The following is a 22,565-nucleotide window of genomic DNA, read 5'->3' on the forward strand; positions in this document are numbered from 1 at the left end:
TGAATGTGTGTTCCCCGCATTTGCAGACTGTGTATGGATTTTTTAAAAGTCGATCGTAACATATTTTGAGCTACTGTTGATTACTGTTTAAATGTATTACTTTGAATGCTAGATTGTGATGGGGTTGATCTACTTCCTGCTCTATGGGATTATAATGCTTTGGGCGACAATTGAAAACACGTGGCTTGCACATAGTAAAGCAAGTTGTTTTTGCTCTCTTCATTTGTGTTAAGTTTTGTGATGCTTTTTATTTTATTATATCCGTTATTTTGTGTTGTCTGTTTTAGGTAAAGAAGAGCGTACTACATTTATTTTTCACGCTTAACCTATTTCTAACTTGTGTAAACGTTTACATTTTTCAGATGTTCCAGCTGCAGAGCAAGAGAAACTTTTCATACAGAAGCTGCGGCAATGTTGTGTACTCTTTGATTTTGTTTCGGATCCACTTAGTGATCTGAAATGGAAGGAAGTAAAAAGAGCTGCTTTAAGCGAAATGGTGGAATATATCACCCATAACAGGAATGTAATTACAGAACCCATTTACCCGGAGGTTGTTCACATGGTAAGTTTGCATTTCTATTCGTTTTCACATTTGACTTTTTGAGCAGCGTCGTCTTGACCTTATTGTCCATGGATTTTCTAATGACCCAAGGGGATGAGAGAAGTGTCTTTAGGTCTCGCCCTGGAACAGGGACAGAGACTCTATAGCTGCCTGATGGCAGGGAATGAGGGACAAGAAACTGGCACGATTTTTAGCATTCGGATTTGGCTGCGCGAACGCGCACGTTCCGTCCTGCGCCGCCCTCCCAGCCTACTGCGCATGCGCCGCCCTCCCAGCCTACTGCGCATGCGCCGCCCTCCCAGCCTACCGCGCATGCATGCATGCACACAGACACAGACACACACACACACACGTCGCAGACAGACACTCGCTCACACACACACCCCCTCCCCCACAGTCACACACACGCACTCCAAGACACATACACACACGCACGCACGCACACACATACACACACAGGCCGCCCCCCCCCCCCCCCCCCCGCCCCCGCCTACATGCTCCTCTCCCTCCGCCCGCCCGCCCGCCCGCCGCTCAGCAACGCACTCACCGGCTTCCTCTCCTCAGCTGCAAGGCCCGGCAGCAGGACTCTTCTTCCCTCCTTCGGCACCGGGGCGCAGGGTAGGCTCCTGCCTGCTCCGGTGCTCCCTGCTCCCAACACGGCTCCAATCGCGGCTCTTCCGTGGGAGGCGGGGTAGGCTCCCGCCCTCCTACTTCCTGTTTCCGGGTGTCGCGCCGGCCTGCCTGACTTCCTGGTCGCAGGCCGGCAGAGTAACGAGGATGTTTTGCGGTATGTATTTATTTATTTAATTATGCATTTTTATATAGCGCAGACTTTACCCGAAGGCGGTATTTATTTATTTATGTATTTATGCATTTTTATATAGCGCGGACTTTACCCGAAGGCGGTATTTCTTTATTCATGTATTTATGCATTTTTATATAGCGCGGACTTTACCCGAAGGCGGTAATGCTTGCCTTAGCGTAATGGTGTTCCTTCTTAATTTATTGGTGGTGTCCCTGTTAGAATTATTCCCACTTTTAGTCTAGCAATGCTTGGCATGATGTTGGCATCTTTGGCATTATTGAGCCCATCCCTGGTATAATGGGACCACAACGTATTGTGGGCATTCTTGACACAATTGTGCTTCTCTTCACCAGCGGTGATGGTCATCCCTGGCATGCGATGGGTGTTCATGGAATTGGATGTTGATATGTAGACATGTAAAGCCAGACTCTGTCCATGGGGCAGTAATATTCATGAGTACTTGATGACATGGAGATCAAAGATACAACTAAAACTGAAAAGCCATTATTTTGAGAGACTGTCATATTTGTTTTTGGGAATCAGAAATATTTATTAAAATGAAATGCTTGTAATAACAAGCCAATGCATGATTACCAGCTGTGATCGTGTTTTCAAAATGTTTGTAAAGTTGATATTAAAGTGATAATTCATGCTAATTTCTGTAGTCTTATTTACATCTTGTTTACAATTATACTATACTACTAATGTATGTTTACTAGCCATAACTGTACTGTTATATGTTACATTTTAATTACAGTGTTTGCCTTTTACAATCATTTTCTTACAAACTACCTCATAAAACAAAAATATTTATGGCTAAAATATTTTGCACTGTTTGCACAATATATTTGTGATGTTTACACTTACCTATTTGAAATTAAAATGTACAAATGGACATTTAGTCAATTACTATTAAAAAGTTTAACTTTTTTGCTAAGATATTCTTGTAATCTTTTATGCAAACAAATTTAAATACTGCATAAATAATTTTAACAACAAATACTTTATATGTAGCTTTTTATGTACATAAGAAAACTATAGCATAAAGCAAAAAACATTGCCATTTACAATAATAATAGCTCAAACTTAAATAATGCGAGACCTATTGCATTGCAAATGCTTGTTTTATTTTGTGGCTGCGCGTTAAAAGCCTTGCAAGCGACTTTAAGCAACCCACACCAGGACCATGTGGCTGTGTAGAAACACTTACATGCACTCTTAACTTGCATGCTAGTTTCTCTCTTCAACACTGTACCCACCATGTTTGCTTTCCGGTAGCTCCGGAACCTTTGCCACATCAGTGAGGTCATTTGGTCGGGTGCAAATAACAAGACTTCATGTTATTTAAGGGGGGTTTCGGAAAAGTATGTTTGTTCATAGCAGTTATACCTCAGAACCTGTTTTACGAACGAAACAGTGCGCTATACCTCTCGGTGCAGCCGCCAGGCCTCTATGTGCGTCGTTTCATCTCCCCAAGCCCAAACCCATCAACTTCTTTTTGTCGTGGGTAGTGCAACTGTTTCAGCAACAGCGTCATGACCGCAAATACTGGGGATGGTAAAGACGGCAGCACGCGTGTGTGTGTCTCTCTCTCTTTCTCTATGTCTGTCCGTGTGTGGGTCTGTCTCTGTCTTCATAGAGCATGCATGAACCCTCAACCAGACCGAACCGAGTGATAGCACTCCGGAGCCCCTGCTTATTTTATGACATTAGAAGGCAGAGTACTTAAAACTTGACTGACAAAGATTGAGAGACGAGTGCCTTGTTTATATAGTTCTTGCTCCCAGAATATTGCAGTCACACAGACCTGTAAATATCGCGTAACTCTATATAATAGTACTGAGTTCATTAACCTCGGTAGGATGAAAAGTATGTTTATAGTATTTCTACAGCGCTAACCAAGCCTTGGCAAAGCCAATAGGTCGCGCAATACCTTTGCTTTTTTTTTATTTTATATTTCTCCCTCCGAGCTGGATAGGTAAATTAAACAAGCGTTGAAAATGCAATAGGTCTCGCCTTTGAGTAAGTTAAATCCATTTGCTTTGCTAATGGTATTGTATTCTAGCTTTGCATTATTTAGTGTATATTTGTGATATTTGCATATATTTGCCCTCCCCTCGCCCCTTTCGTCTGCCTCATGCTATTGTAATTCGCACTATACGAAATGAACACATGCTATTCTGTTCATTCACCTCCCAAATTTGAAACACTTCTCTTTTCCTACTAAAGCTAAGCTTTAACTTACTACACAGCTAACAAAACAATTCTAACTACATACAACTCTCCAGCGCCAGTCAGGGTTCAAACCATGCTGCTGATGCAGGTAAGTGACTGTCTATTAGAGAGCCACGTGATGATTGTCTGTGATGTCTCAGTTCGAGGCAAGACTCCTCATTGTGGGTTCTCAGGCTCCAAGTGTATTAATGAGCGGAAGGCAGAGCTGCTTTGTGCCCATTCCAGGGAGGCCCTAGCACGTTGTCTGAGGTTAAGAAAGATGTCTAAAACTAGGATACGATCTAGCTCTCCATCTCGCTCTTCCCCTTCCTCTAGGTCCCAAAGGGGAAAGAAGACGCATCACAAGAAAAAGGTGCACCACTCATTTCAGAATGTTTAAGCCCAGAGTTGAGTCTCCACCTCCTACTTCACCTGCAGCTCCCTCATCTCTAGAAATGAAGTTAGTAACATTGTGCCCTACGACTTATTTGACACTGTCCGTTCTGGTGTCTGTATCATTTCTCCAATAGCTATAACATTGCTAGCCTACCCAAAGTTGTAGGGGCACAATAAAGCCTTCTTCCTTTAGGCAATGCTGGACATGTTTCGTAGAGTGGCAGACCCTCTGGTCTGCCTGTCGCCCCCCTAGGACTATACAGGGCTCCACTTAGTGTTCATCTGTTACCTCGAGTGCCTTATTGTGCCATATGGGTTCCTCTCACTGCTGTCTGATATCAACCTTCTACCCCTACCCTGCAATGGTCAGGTCTCCACTTTTTGCTGCCACCTGTCAAGAGGATAACATTCAGAGGAGAGTTCAGCACTTCTTGGAGGAGGAACAATATCAAGAGGCACCCAAAGTCACTGTTGGGACACAATCCACTCTTTTTGGTTCAGATTCAGCTCCACGTTGAGAGGGGGGGGGGTTGACCCATACCCTTCTCTGAAACACCAGATATTTTAGCCCATGCCAGTTGGCGGGATAAGTCGCCAGTCATTTACATTTATTCAGCCCCTGAACTGGCAGAAATGGCATCCTTCCTCTCTCTACTTTAGAAGGAGATTAAAGTACTTAAGCTTTCTATTCCCTTCCCTCAGTTGAGGCAGACCGAACATCCCGACTGATGTGCCACAGTCAGCTGCCTCAACTGCATTACCACGCCTCCACTTTAAGGAGGCTTTTGTGAATGCTTCAAAAGAGTTGTTGTCTGAAACCACTTTCTTCCTAGCGGGTGACCTAAACTATAGCACACCGCAACAGGCTTTCTCCTAGAGAGCCACAATTCTTGTCTTTTCACCTTACCCCAGGAAGGTTAGTAGAGCAGGCGTTCTCCATAACGAAGTTGAACCTAAGCTTCTTTCTTACCCACCCCAGAGACGGGGAGTAAAAAAAAATAAACTGGAGGGAGTAGAAAAAAAACTTTTCCACGGGCAGTTTAGCAGGTGTTGCCTGAATTTGATTGTTCATTGGTATGCTATGTCAAAAAGAGAAGGGCATGGCCCAACTATTTAAGGGACAGGGTACCAACAAATTCAATGTCAAAAATCGTAATTCCCTTGGAATCTATATACTCCACAATCACACTCACTTATACACAAATCACAATGTATCCATAATCAGTGCCACAAAGGGTGAATCTCATAGTTATCAATGCAAGCACACCACAATCTTGAAAAGACCAACATTTTTTTAACGAAAATATGAATTTATTGCAACTAAAAAATTAAAAACATGAACATTTCATCAATACATATTGCACATCTGATCATTTCATAAAAGAACATTTTTACATTAAAAAAAATACAATGTTAGACCTGTCTGCCTCTGGGATTTCCCCTACCAATATTTATTTATTTTGTCCCCTTTGGCCTCCAAGTGTTCTATTATCTTTTAGTTTTTTATTACCACCAGACTTTTTCCTTGCTGTTGTCCAGGGGGGGCTAGGTGTCCCTTGATACTCTCTCCCCATTTTCCATGTGCGCCAAGTCTCTCAGGAAAGTTTCAGTTCCTAGACACCTAAAATGGTGGCCAGCAACGGACAAAACTGCCACCACAGGGAGGCTGACTCATTGTAATGCATGTAGAAGGTTCTGGAACCTACTAGTACCTTCCAAAGGTCAGGGTCCAGCCTATAAATAGCCAGAACTAGGGCAGCCATTTTGTAGTGACCAGAGGGAACTGGAGGGGTAGGAGCGAGGCTATAGAGGAGAGAAGGGCGCCCTGAGGAGAGCTAGATTGACCCCTGGGTCAGCGATACCACTTAGGGATGTCTTCCTCTTTCTACTGACCAAACCCTACCGGGATATATTTCCCACCATATCCAGAACCTTGTTAGTAACACCCTCGAGTGAATTCCTTCCAGAAGCCTTGGGTCTGATAAAAACGGTCTAACTTGACCTACCTTGACTTACTGTTCCTGACCCCCCTTCCACCACCTGAGGGATCATACCTGACTGAAGCACTTGAAGGAGGTGGGGCTGGCTTGGTACTCCTTTGGAACTCTCCCCTGGGGTTCGTGAGGCGAATACTAACTCGGGCGGCATTCTGCTGGTCGTGGCAGCCCGCCGCAAACCCAGAACCCATATCGAATCCACAGGTTAGCGGGTCTGGTGGAGGAAGAGGGTGCAGCATGAGGCAACCGGAGTGTATCCGGAAGAAGGAGGCCGGCCGGCGTGAATCCACCCCCCCCCCCTCCCCGACGCCTACAGTGAGGGTGGGCTGGGTGTCTGACAGGACGCGGAAGCAGAGCAGCGGAGCCTATGCGTGCCGGCTGATGGAAATCTGAGGTGGGGAAACCGGAGCGGGCACAGTGATTCCGCCTATGTCAGGAAGAAGTTGGTGATCCAAGGACTGGCCTGAGCAAGATCCTAAGTACCGGTAAGGCGGTAGTGTGTCGAGTGAGGCCCCCGAGTCTGAACGGGCCTCATCAGTAACTTAAAGAACAGACAGAAAGGTGCGAGGCACTAGAACCTTTCAGCTGGGTTTGAGGGGTATAAGGTACTGGCGTCTATTGAGAAAACGGAAAGACAACAGTCCCGGTGAACAGCGAAATGAGCAGAGCTGTTCCCATGAGACTGAGAATTTGGCAAGTCATCTAGAGTAGTCTCTGGACAGTTTAGATAGGCGGAGCCAGAACGTCTAAGTGAACACTACAAAGGAAGATTTAGATTGCATCAGAGAGAATAACCTGCCTACTTAGCTACTAGAGCTGTGAGCTACCTGGTGGTAAAGAACTTATAATAACTGAGGGGGACATTGAGAATCTGAGAGGGTTGGTTAACCTTGAATGAAATACAAAGAACGAAGTGTTTTCCTACTGAAGATAATTGCTGGGCCAGAGTGTGTAATTCTATCCTATGTAGAAGCGTTCTTCTTTTCACAGGTTAATGTACTGCATTTGATAATGATGAAACAAATGTGTTAACTGAGTAACTACTGCTTGAGAACCAAAAGTCTAAATGCACTGGAGCAGTGAACAACTCTGGGCATCCAAAATAATCTTATCTGTAAATGTGATACCGTGTCTAAAATTTTGATATGAGTCATAAGTGAAACAAAATCTTTTATAAAAGGAACCGGTATTTTTCTACTTTGGTGTGGTGTCTTTATTTTTGGTGGTAGTTCACTGAGTTGCTGCGGGTGAGTTTGTAAGCACTACACAAAAGCCTTGGGGATGTTTTAGCTGTTCCCGCTCTGTGCCAAGCTACCCTATGTAGTCTAGGAATCTAGGTCTAACACACAGTATACATGAAGAGACTGAAACCTGTGATATTATGCTAAATCAAAGCGTTAATTCGTTGGAATCTCTTGTAACCAGGTCAGTCGCATTTGGCAAGTACTGACAAAGTAGTTCCCTGAATTTAATTACAATCGTGGCGTTGACGAAGAAGACCTTTCCGTCGACGACACCCTCGTCGTCGAAGTTACCGTCGACGACACCCTCGTCGTCGAAGTTACCGTCCACGACACCCTCGTCGACTAAGTTACCGTCGACGAAGAAAATGGATCCGTCGACGACCTAGTCAACGAAGAAAATGGATCCGTCGACGACCTCCTCGTCGACGAAGCAGACAATTCCGTCGACGAAGAAGAAAACAACCTAGTCGACGAGTTCATCATCGATAAAGCCGCTACCGTCGACGGGCGCTCCGTCGATGACGGATCTAGCAGAATCAAGCTTGTCATCAGCATCGGTGACTCCATCAACGCCCCCACTGTCAACCTGTACGGCAATGCAAGTGTGGTCGGCAGGAGCATCCACAATACCTTTGCCATCACCGGCTACCACTGCTTCACTCCTACAGAAGCGTGGTTCATCCTCCACAGCTTTGTCTCCTTTAAAACTACCCGATAAATTGTTGGATTCTGAGGAAGAAGAATCCTACGAGGACGACACTTTCCGTGCGGCCAGGAGCCCTTCGGACTTGCTCATTAAAGTTCAAGACTTAGATCAGGAGGAGGAGGAGGAGAGTTTCCAGGAGCACGCTAGTCGGGAGACTGGTTCTACACCTGGCATGCAAATGCCTATGGAATTGTTCCAAAACCTCCAATATATGTTAAGCGATTATTATTGCAGGTTTCCACCTCCAGAATCGGGTGATTCTCATGTCTCTACGCCTAGGCCAAGAACATCTATGGCAACTTTAGGATTTCAAGAACCAACTTCTCAAGTGGCAGCTGAAGAAGCACGGTCCACACTACCTTCTTCACCAGTACCATCCCATCAGGCAGGGGGTGAAAATTTGTCGGAAGACGAACGAGAAGACGGTGAATTGGACGACAAGTCGGTATCGTCGGAGTGGGACGACTATCAGGCACAAACCCCTTCCCCAGCGGCCCCGCCTGTGGCGCAATCTTCGCCGGTGGACATTGCCAGCTTCCATAAGAATATGGACAGAGCTACGAAAAGGTTCCTCATCTCAATGGAGGCTAAACAAGAGGAATGCTTCCTCTATGATTTTAAGGACTTGCCACAAAGACAAAGTTGGTCTATTCCAATCATTGACTTTATATGGAAGGAAGGTCTGAAGATAATGAAAACACCAAATTCTCTACCCGCAGTACTACCTAGGGTAGATAAAAAATATTGAGCACCTAGTTCATCACCAGCATGCCTGGTTGGTCAGGCTAAGACTGAGTCCGTAGTCACACAGGCAGCACAAAGAAGAGCCAAGAATCCATCTACACAGGTCTCTGCTCCCCCTGATAAAGACGGTAGACGTCTTGACTCAATAGGGAAGAAGGTGTCAACGATTGCGGCAACCACTGTCCGAGCCGCAAATTCACTGGCAATACTTGGAAGGTATGATAGGCAAATGTGGTCCGACATATCGCCCTTCATCGAGAAGCTTGCAGAGCCGGATAGGTCTGAAGCAAAAAAGATCCTACTAGAGGTAGAGAGCGTTTCCTCTGAAATAATTGATGCTGCAGTGGACGTGGCAGCCACAGGTTTTAGACAGCTGGCTGGAGCAGCTGTTCTCTGGAGGCAAGGATGGTTAAAGGCTACATCTTTTCGTCTAGAGATCCAGACAAAGATCATGGACATGGCTTATGATGGAGAGTTCCTTTTTGGTCAACATGTTGACGAGGCATTACAAGCCATAAAGAAAGACACAGAGACGGCACGGTCGCTCGGCTCTCTCCAATTTCGGAAGTCTTCCTTTCGTGGCGCAAGAGGAAGAGGCAATTTCTCGAAGCGAGGAGGTTATTCACAGCAACGCTCCTACAGTAACACCCAAGGAAATCAGAGATACCAGCCATAACGTCAACAAACATATGGCCAAAGGAGAAATAATTACTCTCAATCAAGAGGAAAAACCTCTTAACGAGGGAGAGACAACAAGAGCAAGTGAGACACACATCCTGCCACCACTTTGTCCCAGCCTGAAACAAATTGGAGGAAGAATATCCCTACATTACTCAAATTGGTCCAAGATTACCACGGACAGATGGGTCCTGGACGTGGTTTCCAGAGGTCACATTCTCGAATTCGTCAAAGCCCCTCCAAATTCTCCCCCAAGAGGACCACCTCCAGCTCATCTCAAGGAGCTATTTTCCCAAATACACTCTATGATTCGGAAAGGAGCAATAGAAAGGGTAACAACATCAAAAGGGAACAGGATTTTATTCAAGATTTTTCCTGATCCGCAAGAAGTCGGGGGAATGGCGCCCCATCCTCGACCTGCGTGCCCTCAACAAGTACCTCAAGAAATTGTTCAGTTCAAGAAGTCTTTATTCGATTAGTTCATCATGAAAGACATAAAATACAGTTTATACATATAAAACAGTTAAAACAAGAATTAAAGCATTGACAAGCTAATCAGCTTCTTGCACATTTTTTACAAAATTTACAGAGACGCTCGAGTGCAACCATAGTTCAACATAATACAGGTCTAGATGTAAGACAATCACATCTTTTAAGTCCCCGTTAGGTTGTTTTTGATGTGCCTGCTTCTAAGCAACCAGGCCCACCCCAAAAATTTAGCAACACCCACGACAATAAGAGGGTCCAAGTTGGTCATTAACATTCTACTTGCTTCCCCAGCCGATCTGGTACCTAGATTTCTGCATACCGGCCTAAGCCATTTGGCTCTTGGGGCAGAGTATAATGGACACACATACAAAAAGTGATTAAAGTTTTCCCCAATACCTTGACACTTGGGACAGAACCCCGTCCTTTCTGCTCCCCACTTTTTGGTAAAATCCCCAAGGGGAAGTGAACCGCATCTGAGTTGAAAAAATAATTTGCGGTCCGAGGGTTTTGTTATTATATCCCAATATCTTTCCAGCTTGGGCGTATCCTTAAATACAATGAACAGACCAGTGAGGCTACTCGAGCTCGTTTTGGAATTTCTGTTGTGTATCACCCATTCCCAATAACGAAGTTTGAGATCCTTTTTTGAGGGGAAGTTAGCTGTTTCGGGAGAGGACCACAGATCGCCATACCCCAGAGCTATTAGGGTGGCCTTAAGGTCTCTGAACCAGCCAATGTTTGTAGCACCAGAGCTGTTTCTTACCTCCAAGCAAGCTTTTGCATAATGATGGAGTTCCGGCGTTGTCCAAAGACGACGCCAGAATGTTAGAGGACGAAGTCTTGCTTGGTCCTCCACCGGTTGACACCCTAGGTCATAAAGAAGGGGAATTAATGGTGTTGACTGTGGCAGACCCGTTGCCATTCTTAAAAATTTATTTTGGGCATGTCTTAGTGGGTCCAAATTGCTACCACCCCACAGTTCCGCTCCATATAGGACTGCTGAAAGAACCTTGCCGCCATAGATCTTAATGAGCGGGGACATTGGCCTTGTAAATGACCCTTTATGTTCCTTAATCAGTGCCCCACCCAACTGCTGATGCTTCAAGGTCATGAGCTCGATCTGATGGGTCCAGCTCAAAGTCTCACTAAAGGTGACTCCCAGGTAGGTGAAATGTTTTGTCTGCTCCAGGGGGATGTCCCCCATGCAGACCCTGGCATTTATTTGTTTGTGCCCTCTTAAAACCATACATTTGGTTTTGGACACGTTCACCTTCAGCTCATGTTCGCTGCAGAAACTCTCGAACCTTGACAGTGCTTTATGCAAACCCTGCCTGGTTCGTGAAATCAAGAGGGTATCGTCAGCGAACATGAGCAGGGGGATTTTCATTCCAGCAAACTTGGGGCGTCCGTGGAAAAGTTGTCATAATACTTGGTAACTCTATTGATATATAGAGAAAACAAGGTGGGTGCCAAAACACAACCTTGCCTGACACCTTTAGCCACGGGAAAGTTCTCCGTCACCTCACCCGGTTTACCCCATCGCACAAATGCAAAGGTCTGTGCATGAAGGTTCACTATGAGTCGTACCAAACTGGGGGGCATACCCATATCTAATAGGCATTTCCATAACCCAGCCCTCGGGACCAGGTCAAATGCTGACCTTAAGTCCACGAAGGCCGCGTATAGGTTGCCTTTGCCCAAGGTGACCGTCTTCCAGTGCAAAAGCATGAAACGGAATGCCTGGTCCAGGGTGCTCACATGGGGTCTAAACCCAGCTTGTAGAGGAGTAAGGATGTCATGCTCCTCTATCCATGCCTGTATCCTGGAAAGAACAAGACGGGTTATGATCTTCTGTACCGCGTCAATTAGACTGATCGGCCGGTAGTTGGATGGAACCGACCGGTCACCCTTCTTAAAAATAGGCAATATTTCGGCACCAGCCCAGGAATCAGGTACCCTAGCACCCATGGCCAGTGCATTTACCAATCGCACTAGGTATGGTACCCATAGATCATGGTCCTGTTGGAATATGTCCGCTGGGATACAGTCAGGACCAGGCGCTTTTCCCGTAGGGATGGCTTTCAGGACTGCTTCGACTTCATTAGCCGAGAACACAAGTGTATCAATTGATAATGGCCAACTGATAGAAACTTGCGTGGTGCTGCGGCATCTAAATTGTTCCTCAAAGTGGGACACCCATTTATGAAGTTCAACAGATGCGGGGCTTGGGCGATCATCCTGTGACTGACCCCACCTGAGAAGGTGCCAGAACTGCTGTAAGTTCCTGGAGCCACAGGCCTCAGCTAATGATGTCCAACGCTCGTCATCCCAGGCAGCTTTGGCATGACGTTTGGCTTCATTAAAAGCCTTCCTACTTGCTTTAATTAGGGCTGGGTTCTTTGATTTTAAAGCTTTAAACAGATCTGCATGTGTCTCTCGGCAAACCTCGTTAAACCAATTTACAGGTTTCTTGACCTTCCCTCTCCCCTTATTGGCAACAAACCTAACAAACAGTGATTTTAAGGACAAAAACAGGCTAGCATGAATGTCTGTGATATTTGTATTCAACATTTCCTGGTTTTCACACTTATCAATTTCTATCAATGAGTTGGAGACCAGGACTCTGATCTTTTTACGTGCTTCCACATCTCCAGAAACCTTTGGCCAGCGCACCCTCCTCATGTCGTTTGTAAGTACGACCGCCTCCTGTACAGGATTAGGCTGTCGTTCAACCGGCCCTGCAAAGCTAATATCCTTCAGTTCTGCTATTAGAGGTTCATGGTCACTTTCTGGACGTGGCTTAACTATCATATCCGATACCACCGGCCACATTTTGATATCAACTAGGATATAATCTATGCGACTGCTATGTCTGCCATTGAAAAATGTGTGATTACCCATCCTGTCCGAGCTTACACGTCCGTTGAGGGCACGTAGCCCCCAGTTCAGACAGAGACCTTTAATATATGTGGCTGCTTGGGACCATTTATTGATCGGGGGTAAATCAAGTGGAGGGATCCCCCAGGTCAGATCCTCTGCTTCAGTTAATAAACCATCATCTTTACTTAATGGTTCAAAACAAGTATTAAGGTCCCCCATAACAACCACATGACCAGTTTTTAGGGTAGAACTTAGGAAATCATCCAAACAAGTAAGGGTGGGTGAAACTCTGCCACCCGTGACTCCTCTAGCATATACATTGATCAGCAGTATATTTAACCCACTATTTGTTTTAATACTAACTATCAATATATCCGGACAGTCAATAAAGATTTCTTTAACAGATACACCTGCAACTTGGCGAACCCAAATTGTGAGGCCACCCATGGCCCGACCTCTAAGACCTCTAATCGCTGGTTTGTTAAAATTCAAGAAACCTTGGAGAAACACTGGTGAGGTTGCCCAGGTCTCCTGAAAGGACCAAACATCGCCTTGACGGATGAAATCAACCCAATCAGGAATGCATATACACGATTCAATTCCCGCAACGTTCCAACATCCCATAGTAGTACCCTTATTACATACTTGATCACACAATTTAGTTACGTCAAGAGGGTGGGATTCGTTGGACTGGGGTGGGGGTTCTTCAAGCACGGGGGCAACTATGATCGTACCATCCATTGGCAGACATACTGACCCGGCCTGGGTAATTGGCTCTGGGTTTACGCCCACTGTGCTGACATCCATAATAGACAATGAGGTGGGTACCATAGCTAGTATATCTGTCTCTCCTGTGTAAACCATGCACTCTTCCACACTATTACGAGGTTGATCTTCAAAACTTTCAACAATGCTTAGTGGGTTACTCAGGTCATCTCCACCACCCATACAATCGATTTGTCATCCCTTGTCGAAAAAGCTGGTCAATCGTTAGTCGACAGCCCTGATAGAGGGTCATAGAGGTTTCTCAGCGGGATATTCCAATACTGTTTGGGCTGAGTGAACCTATTTGGGTAATGATGTGCTGGGTAGAAAGTTGGGGGCTGTTGAATCTGTGGGAAAACAGGGGTGGTGGGAACCAAAGGATACAGGGACTTGTTAGGGAGTGGAAAATCCAATAAGGCTGGGGGACCAAGAGGCTGGGGCTTAAACATAGCCCAACCCGGTGTTTGAGGGGGACAATTATAGCTAGATTGAGTGTAGGAGCGGTACCATGCCTCAGGGTTAAATTGGGGTCCATGAAAGCTAGGTGTAAAATTGGACCTTTTGAGGAGACATTTAGTAATTTTGGCAGGAGGTTGATCAGTTGGATTAATCAGGGTCTCAGGATAGAAATAACTAAGGTTCCTCGTGGAGATCCCTCCCTCATTTCTTCCCACAAACCAATCTGAGAGATGGGATACTACTCTATGGTCCCTAAAGTTAATGATCACTATATCCCCCTCTATATCCTTGGGGTGAACCCCCACCCACTGACATCTTCTGACCGAAACAATATCCCCGTTAAGATGTACAGGAAGGGGTCTGTTTGTTTTCAGCCAGAAGATGACTTTATTTTTTAAGCTTTCATTATTTTCCCGATCCCCTTCCGAAACTGGTGGCACACCCGTCATTACAATAACATAGTTCATGGAATCCGGGGGCAGGTCTACATTGTTCCTCCGTGGTAGGGATTTGTGAAATTTACTATTAGAGTTAGCAGGTTTGCCCACACCATTCTTTGCTTGTGGCACTGCTCCCTTAGTAGGTGGTTTATTAACGACCACCCTGGGATTCGCTTTGGCTGTGCTAGCTGCTCTGGGATGTTTAACAGCCAAAACCGATACTTTATTTGAGGTAGAGGCTACGTTAGTTGTACATTTAGGATGTTGGCTGGTGGTAGTATTTATATTGCCAGCAACTTGAATTGTACCTTGAGGTTTAGTGGATGGACCCTTGTCCTTATCAGAGCTAGAGGGATGTGTTGGCTCAATGGTCGCCAATAGGCGATCCAATTTGTCACCCATTGTCCTAACACGCTCCAGCAAGGGTAACATATATGATTTGATGAGCTTCTCTATAATGGCATAAGACACCTCATTAAACCCTTCGATAACTAACTCAGGGGTAACCAAATCTTGTGTGTCTGGCAGTGGTAACTCTGCATTGGATGGAATCAATAGCTCAGAGTTAGCTTTGGGTAGAGATGGTGGTGGTGTCTGACAACTTTGGCCTTTCCTTTTTACCCCGCCCTTTCTCCTTTTTTTCCTAGGTGGAGAACGCACAACCCTCTTAGCCTTGTCAGGCTTGACTCCAGCGTCACACACACTCATTGGGAGTAAATTCTCACCTGGATCTATGCAAACCAGTGACAGGTTGGGCAGCGTGGGACGTGGATCCGAATCCGTGATTTGGATGTTGGGGATGTTTATATCGACAAAGCTAGAATGATCAATAGGAGGGCAAACTAACTGGCCTCCACTGGAAGCACTAGCACATGGCGGGGAGATAGTGGGAAACCTAAATATACTGGGGATTTGATTAATATCAGTGACGTCATCCTCAATGGAGCTCAACCCTCAGGGCCTACCATAGGGGTGACTGATATGAAGTTAAGGGAAGGTTTAGAGGCTGGCAAGTGGGTGCACTTGCCCAGCCAGCATGACAGTACCAGACTGCACACAGGTTCTGCAATGCCAGACCCTAGACACATTTTAAGGCTGCTTCTGTGGGTGGCGCAACCAGCGCTGCAGGCCCACTAGCAGTATTGGCATTTACAAGCCCTGGCACTCCTGGTGCACTTTACTAGGGACTAACAGTACATCCAATGAACCAATCATGGACATCAATCACATGTACACTTTTCAGTAGGGAGCACTTGCACTGCGGCACGGGTTGGCCGTGGCGCAGTGCCCCGAGTAGCGGACACCAGCAAAACATCTGAGGCACAACAGCAAAAAGTGGAAGGGAAACTCACGCCAAGGTGCCAGGTCTAACAATCAATAGGAGGGCAAACTAACTGGCCTCCACTGGAAGCACTAGCACATGGCGGGGAGATAGTGGGAAACCTAAATATACTGGGGATTTGATTCATATCAGTGACGTCATCCTCAATGGAGCTCAACCCTCGGGCAACCGTGTCTTGGGTGAGGTTTGGATCTAATAGGGTGGGCAGTGGAATTTTCTTTAATTGCTCAATTGAGCGTCGTCGCTCAGCTCTTCTCTCGGCAAGGAGTAGATCCATATCTACTTCCTTGGTGGATTTTTAAAAAAATTTATTGAGTGGGCCAAGTACAGAAATGCCCACGCCTGGGGGAGCTGAATGACTCCTATCCAGACAGGACAAGCTATGCTATCTAACCCAAGATTACAAACTTAATATACTACTGACAGACAGCGGAGCAGTGGACAGCAAATGCAAATACAATTACAAATAACAATGATAGTAACCTGGCCCAGCCCGGCCTCCTACGGCCCCGGACGGCCACAGACGGTCCCGCCCTTGTCCCGGGCTTCTCCCGGCGCTCTCCCGCGCGCTACCGCGCAGCGGTGGTGATAGTGTCAATTTATATAACTATAGAGGAAGGGGAGGAGCAGACAGGGAGAGCGGCCCAGGTGTTCTGGATTGGGGCTGGCAAGCGCTCCTGGGAACGGTAGTCCCGGTCCAGCGCCTGCTCTCGCTCGCAGCCCCGCCTGTCACTTGCCTTCACTGGGTCAGCGTCGCGGTCCTCTGAAGTCTGGTTTGACCCCACACGAAGAGGGACCCGCGCAGCGGGTTCCGCGAGAGGTAGGCTGTGATGAGGCTGTTAGTTGAAAGTATCCGCCTTAAGGGTTGCTGCGATTAGCAGAAAAATGCGTCCCAATGGTGATCCCAAGTGCCGGTGTTTTGAAGCACAGGGGAAGGGGAGGAGCAGACGGGGAGAGCGGCCCAGGTGTTCTGGATTGGGGCTGGCAAGCGCTCCTGGGAACGGTAGTCCCGGTCCAGCGCCTGCTCTTGCTCGCAGCCCCGCCTGTCACTCGCCTTCACTGGGTCAGCGTCGCGGTCCTCTGAAGTCCTGGCTTGACCCCACACGAAGCGGGACCCGCGCAGCGGGTTCCGCGAGAGGTAGGCTGTGAGGAGGCTGTTAGTTGAAGGTATCCGCCTTAAGGGTTGCTGCGATTAGCAGAAAAATGCGTCCCAATGGTGATCCCAAGTGCCGGTGTTTTGAAGCACAGGGGAAGGGGAGGAGCAGACAGGGAGAGCGGCCCAGGTGTTCTGGATTGGGGCTGGCAAGCGCTCCTGGGAACGGTAGTCCCGGTCCAGCGCCTGCTCTCGCTCGCAGCCCCGCCTGTCACTTGCCTTCACTGGGTCAGCGTCGCGGTCCTCTGAAGTCTGGTTTGACCCCACACGAAGAGGGACCCGCGCAGCGGGTTCCGCGAGAGGTAGGCTGTGATGAGGCTGTTAGTTGAAAGTATCCGCCTTAAGGGTTGCTGCGATTAGCAGAAAAATGCGTCCCAATGGTGATCCCAAGTGCCGGTGTTTTGAAGCACAGGGGAAGGGGAGGAGCAGACAGGGAGAGCGGCCCAGGTGTTCTGGATTGGGGCTGGCAAGCGCTCCTGGGAACGGTAGTCCCGGTCCAGCGCCTGCTCTTGCTCGCAGCCCCGCCTGTCACTCGCCTTCACTGGGTCAGCGTCGCGGTCCTCTGAAGTCCTGGCTTGACCCCACACGAAGCGGGACCCGCGCAGCGGGTTCCGCGAGAGGTAGGCTGTGAGGAGGCTGTTAGTTGAAGGTATCCGCCTTAAGGGTTGCTGCGATTAGCAGAAAAATGCGTCCCAATGGTGATCCCAAGTGCCGGTGTTTTGAAGCACAGGGGAAGGGGAGGAGCAGACAGGGAGAGCGGCCCAGGTGTTCTGGATTGGGGCTGGCAAGCGCTCCTGGGAACGGTAGTCCCGGTCCAGCGCCTGCTCTCGCTCGCAGCCCCGCCTGTCACTCGCCTTCACTGGGTCAGTGTCGCGGTCCTCAGAAGTCTGGTTTGACCCCACACGAAGAGGGACCCGCGCAGCGGGTTCCGCGAGAGGTAGGCTGTGATGAGGCTGTTAGTTGAAGGTATCCGCCTTAAGGGTTGCTGCGATTAGCAGAAAAATGCGTCCCAATGGTGATCCCAAGTGCCGGTGTTTTGAAGCACAGGGGAAGGGGAGGAGCAGACAGGGAGAGCGGCCCAGGTGTTCTGGATTGGGGCTGGCAAGCGCTCCTGGGAACGGTAGTCCCGGTCCAGCGCCTGCTCTCGCTCGCAGCCCCGCCTGTCACTCGCCTTCACTGGGTCAGCGTCGCGGTCCTCTGAAGTCCTGGTTTGACCCCACACGAAGCGGGACCCGCGCAGCGGGTTCCGCGAGAGGTAGGCTGTGAGGAGGCTGTTAGTTGAAGGTATCCGCCTTAAGGGTTGCTGCGATTAGCAGAAAAATGCGTCCCAATGGTGATCCCAAGTGCCGGTGTTTTGAAGCACAGGGGAAGGGGAGGAGCAGACAGGGAGAGCGGCCCAGGTGTTCTGGATTGGGGCTGGCAAGCGCTCCTGGGAACGGTAGTCCCGGTCCAGCGCCTGCTCTCGCTCGCAGCCCCGCCTGTCACTTGCCTTCACTGGGTCAGCGTCGCGGTCCTCTGAAGTCTGGTTTGACCCCACACGAAGAGGGACCCGCGCAGCGGGTTCCGCGAGAGGTAGGCTGTGATGAGGCTGTTAGTTGAAAGTATCCGCCTTAAGGGTTGCTGCGATTAGCAGAAAAATGCGTCCCAATGGTGATCCCAAGTGCCGGTGTTTTGAAGCACAGGGGAAGGGGAGGAGCAGACAGGGAGAGCGGCCCAGGTGTTCTGGATTGGGGCTGGCAAGCGCTCCTGGGAACGGTAGTCCCGGTCCAGCGCCTGCTCTTGCTCGCAGCCCCGCCTGTCACTCGCCTTCACTGGGTCAGCGTCGCGGTCCTCTGAAGTCCTGGCTTGACCCCACACGAAGCGGGACCCGCGCAGCGGGTTCCGCGAGAGGTAGGCTGTGAGGAGGCTGTTAGTTGAAGGTATCCGCCTTAAGGGTTGCTGCGATTAGCAGAAAAATGCGTCCCAATGGTGATCCCAAGTGCCGGTGTTTTGAAGCACAGGGGAAGGGGAGGAGCAGACAGGGAGAGCGGCCCAGGTGTTCTGGATTGGGGCTGGCAAGCGCTCCTGGGAACGGTAGTCCCGGTCCAGCGCCTGCTCTCGCTCGCAGCCCCGCCTGTCACTCGCCTTCACTGGGTCAGTGTCGCGGTCCTCAGAAGTCTGGTTTGACCCCACACGAAGAGGGACCCGCGCAGCGGGTTCCGCGAGAGGTAGGCTGTGATGAGGCTGTTAGTTGAAGGTATCCGCCTTAAGGGTTGCTGCGATTAGCAGAAAAATGCGTCCCAATGGTGATCCCAAGTGCCGGTGTTTTGAAGCACAGGGGAAGGGGAGGAGCAGACAGGGAGAGCGGCCCAGGTGTTCTGGATTGGGGCTGGCAAGCGCTCCTGGGAACGGTAGTCCCGGTCCAGCGCCTGCTCTCGCTCGCAGCCCCGCCTGTCACTCGCCTTCACTGGGTCAGCGTCGCGGTCCTCTGAAGTCCTGGTTTGACCCCACACGAAGCGGGACCCGCGCAGCGGGTTCCGCGAGAGGTAGGCTGTGAGGAGGCTGTTAGTTGAAGGTATCCGCCTTAAGGGTTGCTGCGATTAGCAGAAAAATGCGTCCCAATGGTGATCCCAAGTGCCGGTGTTTTGAAGCACAGGGGAAGGGGAGGAGCAGACAGGGAGAGCGGCCCAGGTGTTCTGGATTGGGGCTGGCAAGCGCTCCTGGGAACGGTAGTCCCGGTCCAGCGCCTGCTCTCGCTCGCAGCCCCGCCTGTCACTCGCCTTCACTGGGTCAGCGTCGCGGTCCTCTGAAGTCTGGTTTGACCCCACACGAAGCGGGACCCGCGCAGCAGGTTCCGCGAGAGGTAGGCTGTGATGAGGCTGTTAGTTGAAGGTATCCGCCTTAAGGGTTGCTGCGATTAGCAGAAAAATGCGTCCCAATGGTGATCCCAAGTGCCGGTGTTTTGAAGCACAGGGGAAGGGGAGGAGCAGACAGGGAGAGCGGCCCATGTGTTCTGGATTTGGGCTGGCAAGCGCTCCTGGGAACGGTAGTCCCGGTCCAGCGCCTGCTCTCGCTCGCAGCCCCGCCTGTCACTCGCCTTCACTGGGTCAGCTTCGCGGTCCTCTGAAGTCCTGGTTTGACCCCACACGAAGCGGGACCCGCGCAGCGGGTTCCGCGAGAGGTAGGCTGTGATGAGGCTGTTAGTTGAAGGTATCCGCCTTAAGGGTTGCTGCGATTAGCAGAAAAATGCGTCCCAATGGTGATCCCAAGTGCTGGTGTTTTGAAGCACAGGGGAAGGGGAGGAGCAGACAGGGAGAGCGGCCCAGGTGTTCTGGATTGGGGCTGGCAAGCGCTCCTGGGAACGGTAGTCCCGGTCCAGCGCCTGCTCTCGCTCGCAGCCCCGCCTGTCACTCGCCTTCACTGGGTCAGCGTCGCGGTCCTCTGAAGTCCTGGTTTGACCCCACACGAAGCGGGACCCGCGCAGTGGATTCCGCGAGAGGTAGGCTGTGATGAGGCTGTTAGTTGAAGGTATCCGCCTTAAGGGTTGCTGCGATTAGCAGAAAAATGCGTCCCGATCCGCCTTAAGGGTTGCTGCGATTAGCAGAAAAATGCGTCCCCAAGAAATTGTCTTTCAGAATGTTGACGCTTCAAGAAATCCTCTAGTTTCTCTCAGCAGGGGATCACATGGCAACACTCGACCTTCAGGACGCATACTTCCATGTGCCCATTTTTCCCAGACACCGGAAATTCTTACGATGCAGAGTGGCTGGCAGGGACTTCCAGTTCTAAGTACTCCCCTTTGGACTACATTCGGCCCCCAGAGTTTTCGCAAATATGTTAGCCACGGTGGCCGCACGCCTGAGACTAGAGGGAGTTCAAATGTATCCATATTTGGACGACTGCCTTATCAAGGCCAGTTCCATCGGCTTGGCAAAAACTCAGTTCAGAGATGTCTATCACTATTCCAGAGCCTGGGTTTTTTCGGTGAATTTCAAAAAGTCTCACCTGACTCCATCACAGAGGAAGTCGTTTTTGGGAGCCACGCTGGACACAAGGCTCGCCCAAGTGTTCATATCAAAAGAAAGGCAAGTGAAGATTCGCAAGATGTCCTCATCATTGCTAAAAAGAAAGTGCGTTTCTGTTCGCAAGTTCAAGTCTTTCCTCGGGATGATCTCGTCCTGTATCCCTCTCACCCCCAACTGTCGCCTGCGAATGAGACCTTTGCCAGAGGAACTCAGTCGTCAGTGGGTGCAAGTAACAGGCTCATCCGAGGACGTCATCAATAGAACTCCTCGGATGAGAAACTCCATCCAGTGGTGGGGACAAGATGGCAACCTGCGGGTGGGATGCGCATTCTTGACAGAAGGACCCAGATTCATCGTAACCACGGATGCTTCTCTGGAGGGGCGCCCATCTCCAAGGGATGACAGTCAGTGGCAAATGGAACATTCAACAGAAAAAATGGCACATAAATCTGCTGAAATTAAGAGCCATTTTTCTCGCCATGAAATCCTTTCAGGTAATTTTGGAGGGCTCTACTGTGTTGATACGAACGGACAACACAACAAGCATGCATTACCTGAACAAGCAGGGAGGCACAAGATCGGCCCGGTTGTCCCATCAGGCGCAGGAGATTTGGAATTGGGCCCTGGATCACAACATCAATCTGTCCGTGGTCCATGTCCCAGGGGTAATGTAATGTATGTATACTTGTAAAGCGCACTGTTACCTCGTTTCGTGGCGTCCTGGCGCTGTATACCGCTGGGGAACCCGTCCTGGCTTTCCCTGTGAGAGGGCACCCCCAAGGTGAAGCCAGGCATCCCCGGCGCTGCTGGGGCCGTCGTGGAGATTAAGCAAGCTATTGCCCAGAGTTGCAGAGTGGGACCCATGGTTAGCGTAGGCACCTAGGCGAGCATTATCATGTCCGCGGACATTGACCCAAGACCCTGTCGCATCGGGAATTGAACCCTGGTCCCGGGCCGACTTCTGCTTCAGGGTCCGCCGCTTCTAACCAGTGAACCACACTTCTAACCAGTCAGCCACACTTCTCCACTGGGTTGCCAATGTCCTAGCGGACTCACTCAGCAGGTCTGCAGGAAGCAATCACAAATGGGAACTGCATCAACCATCCCTGGATCAGATATTCCGAGAGTGGGGTCATCCCGACCTGGACTTATTTGCAACATCCCAGAACCGGAAATGCCAACGCTTTGCAAGCTGGATTCCCCACAAAGACTCGTGCGGGGATGCCCTTTCGATGAATTGGTGTTGAATATTTGCATACACTTTTTCGCCAATTCCGTTAATTCCTAAGATCATCAGGAAGATGAGGAGTCAACCATGTCGTCTAATCCTGATTGCTCCAAGGTGGCCCCGGCAATATTGGTTCACCGAGCTTCTCCTCCTCTCGGAGTGCGAGCCAATAAAACTGCCTCAAATACCGAATCTCCTCACAGTTCAGAAGTGCAAGGTGTACCATCCGGACCCAGTTTCGCTGAAATTGTCAGCTTGGCTCCTCAACACAATGAATTCACCCACTTAGACATTCCTCCTGATTGTGAAGAGGTATTGGCTAACGCCAGAGCACCGTCAACCATTAAGACCTACAAACTCAAGTGGAAACGTTTCTGTGCCTGGTGCCAGACTATTGATCTACATCCTTTTCATGCTAGACCAGAGCAAATATTATCTATCTTCCTGCAACTGGCTAGA

General features: G+C 49.2%; 1 protein-coding gene across 3 annotated transcripts in view; it reads left to right on the forward strand.

Moving 5' to 3' along the window:
* Nucleotides 1-22,565, forward strand: part of PPP2R5C (protein phosphatase 2 regulatory subunit B'gamma) — a 1,413,048-nt gene that overhangs the window by 582,395 nt on the left and 808,088 nt on the right. For all 3 annotated transcript variants that reach the window (XM_086937820.1, XM_086937822.1, XM_086937821.1), the window contains one exon: nt 363-562. In XM_086937820.1, coding sequence (XP_086793946.1) covers nt 363-562 — 200 coding nt within the window. The remainder of the gene's footprint in view (nt 1-362; nt 563-22,565) is intronic.

Source organism: Lissotriton vulgaris, chromosome 9 (genome assembly GCF_964263255.1).
Source record: "Lissotriton vulgaris chromosome 9, aLisVul1.2, whole genome shotgun sequence".
Taxonomy (NCBI): domain Eukaryota; kingdom Metazoa; phylum Chordata; class Amphibia; order Caudata; family Salamandridae; genus Lissotriton; species Lissotriton vulgaris.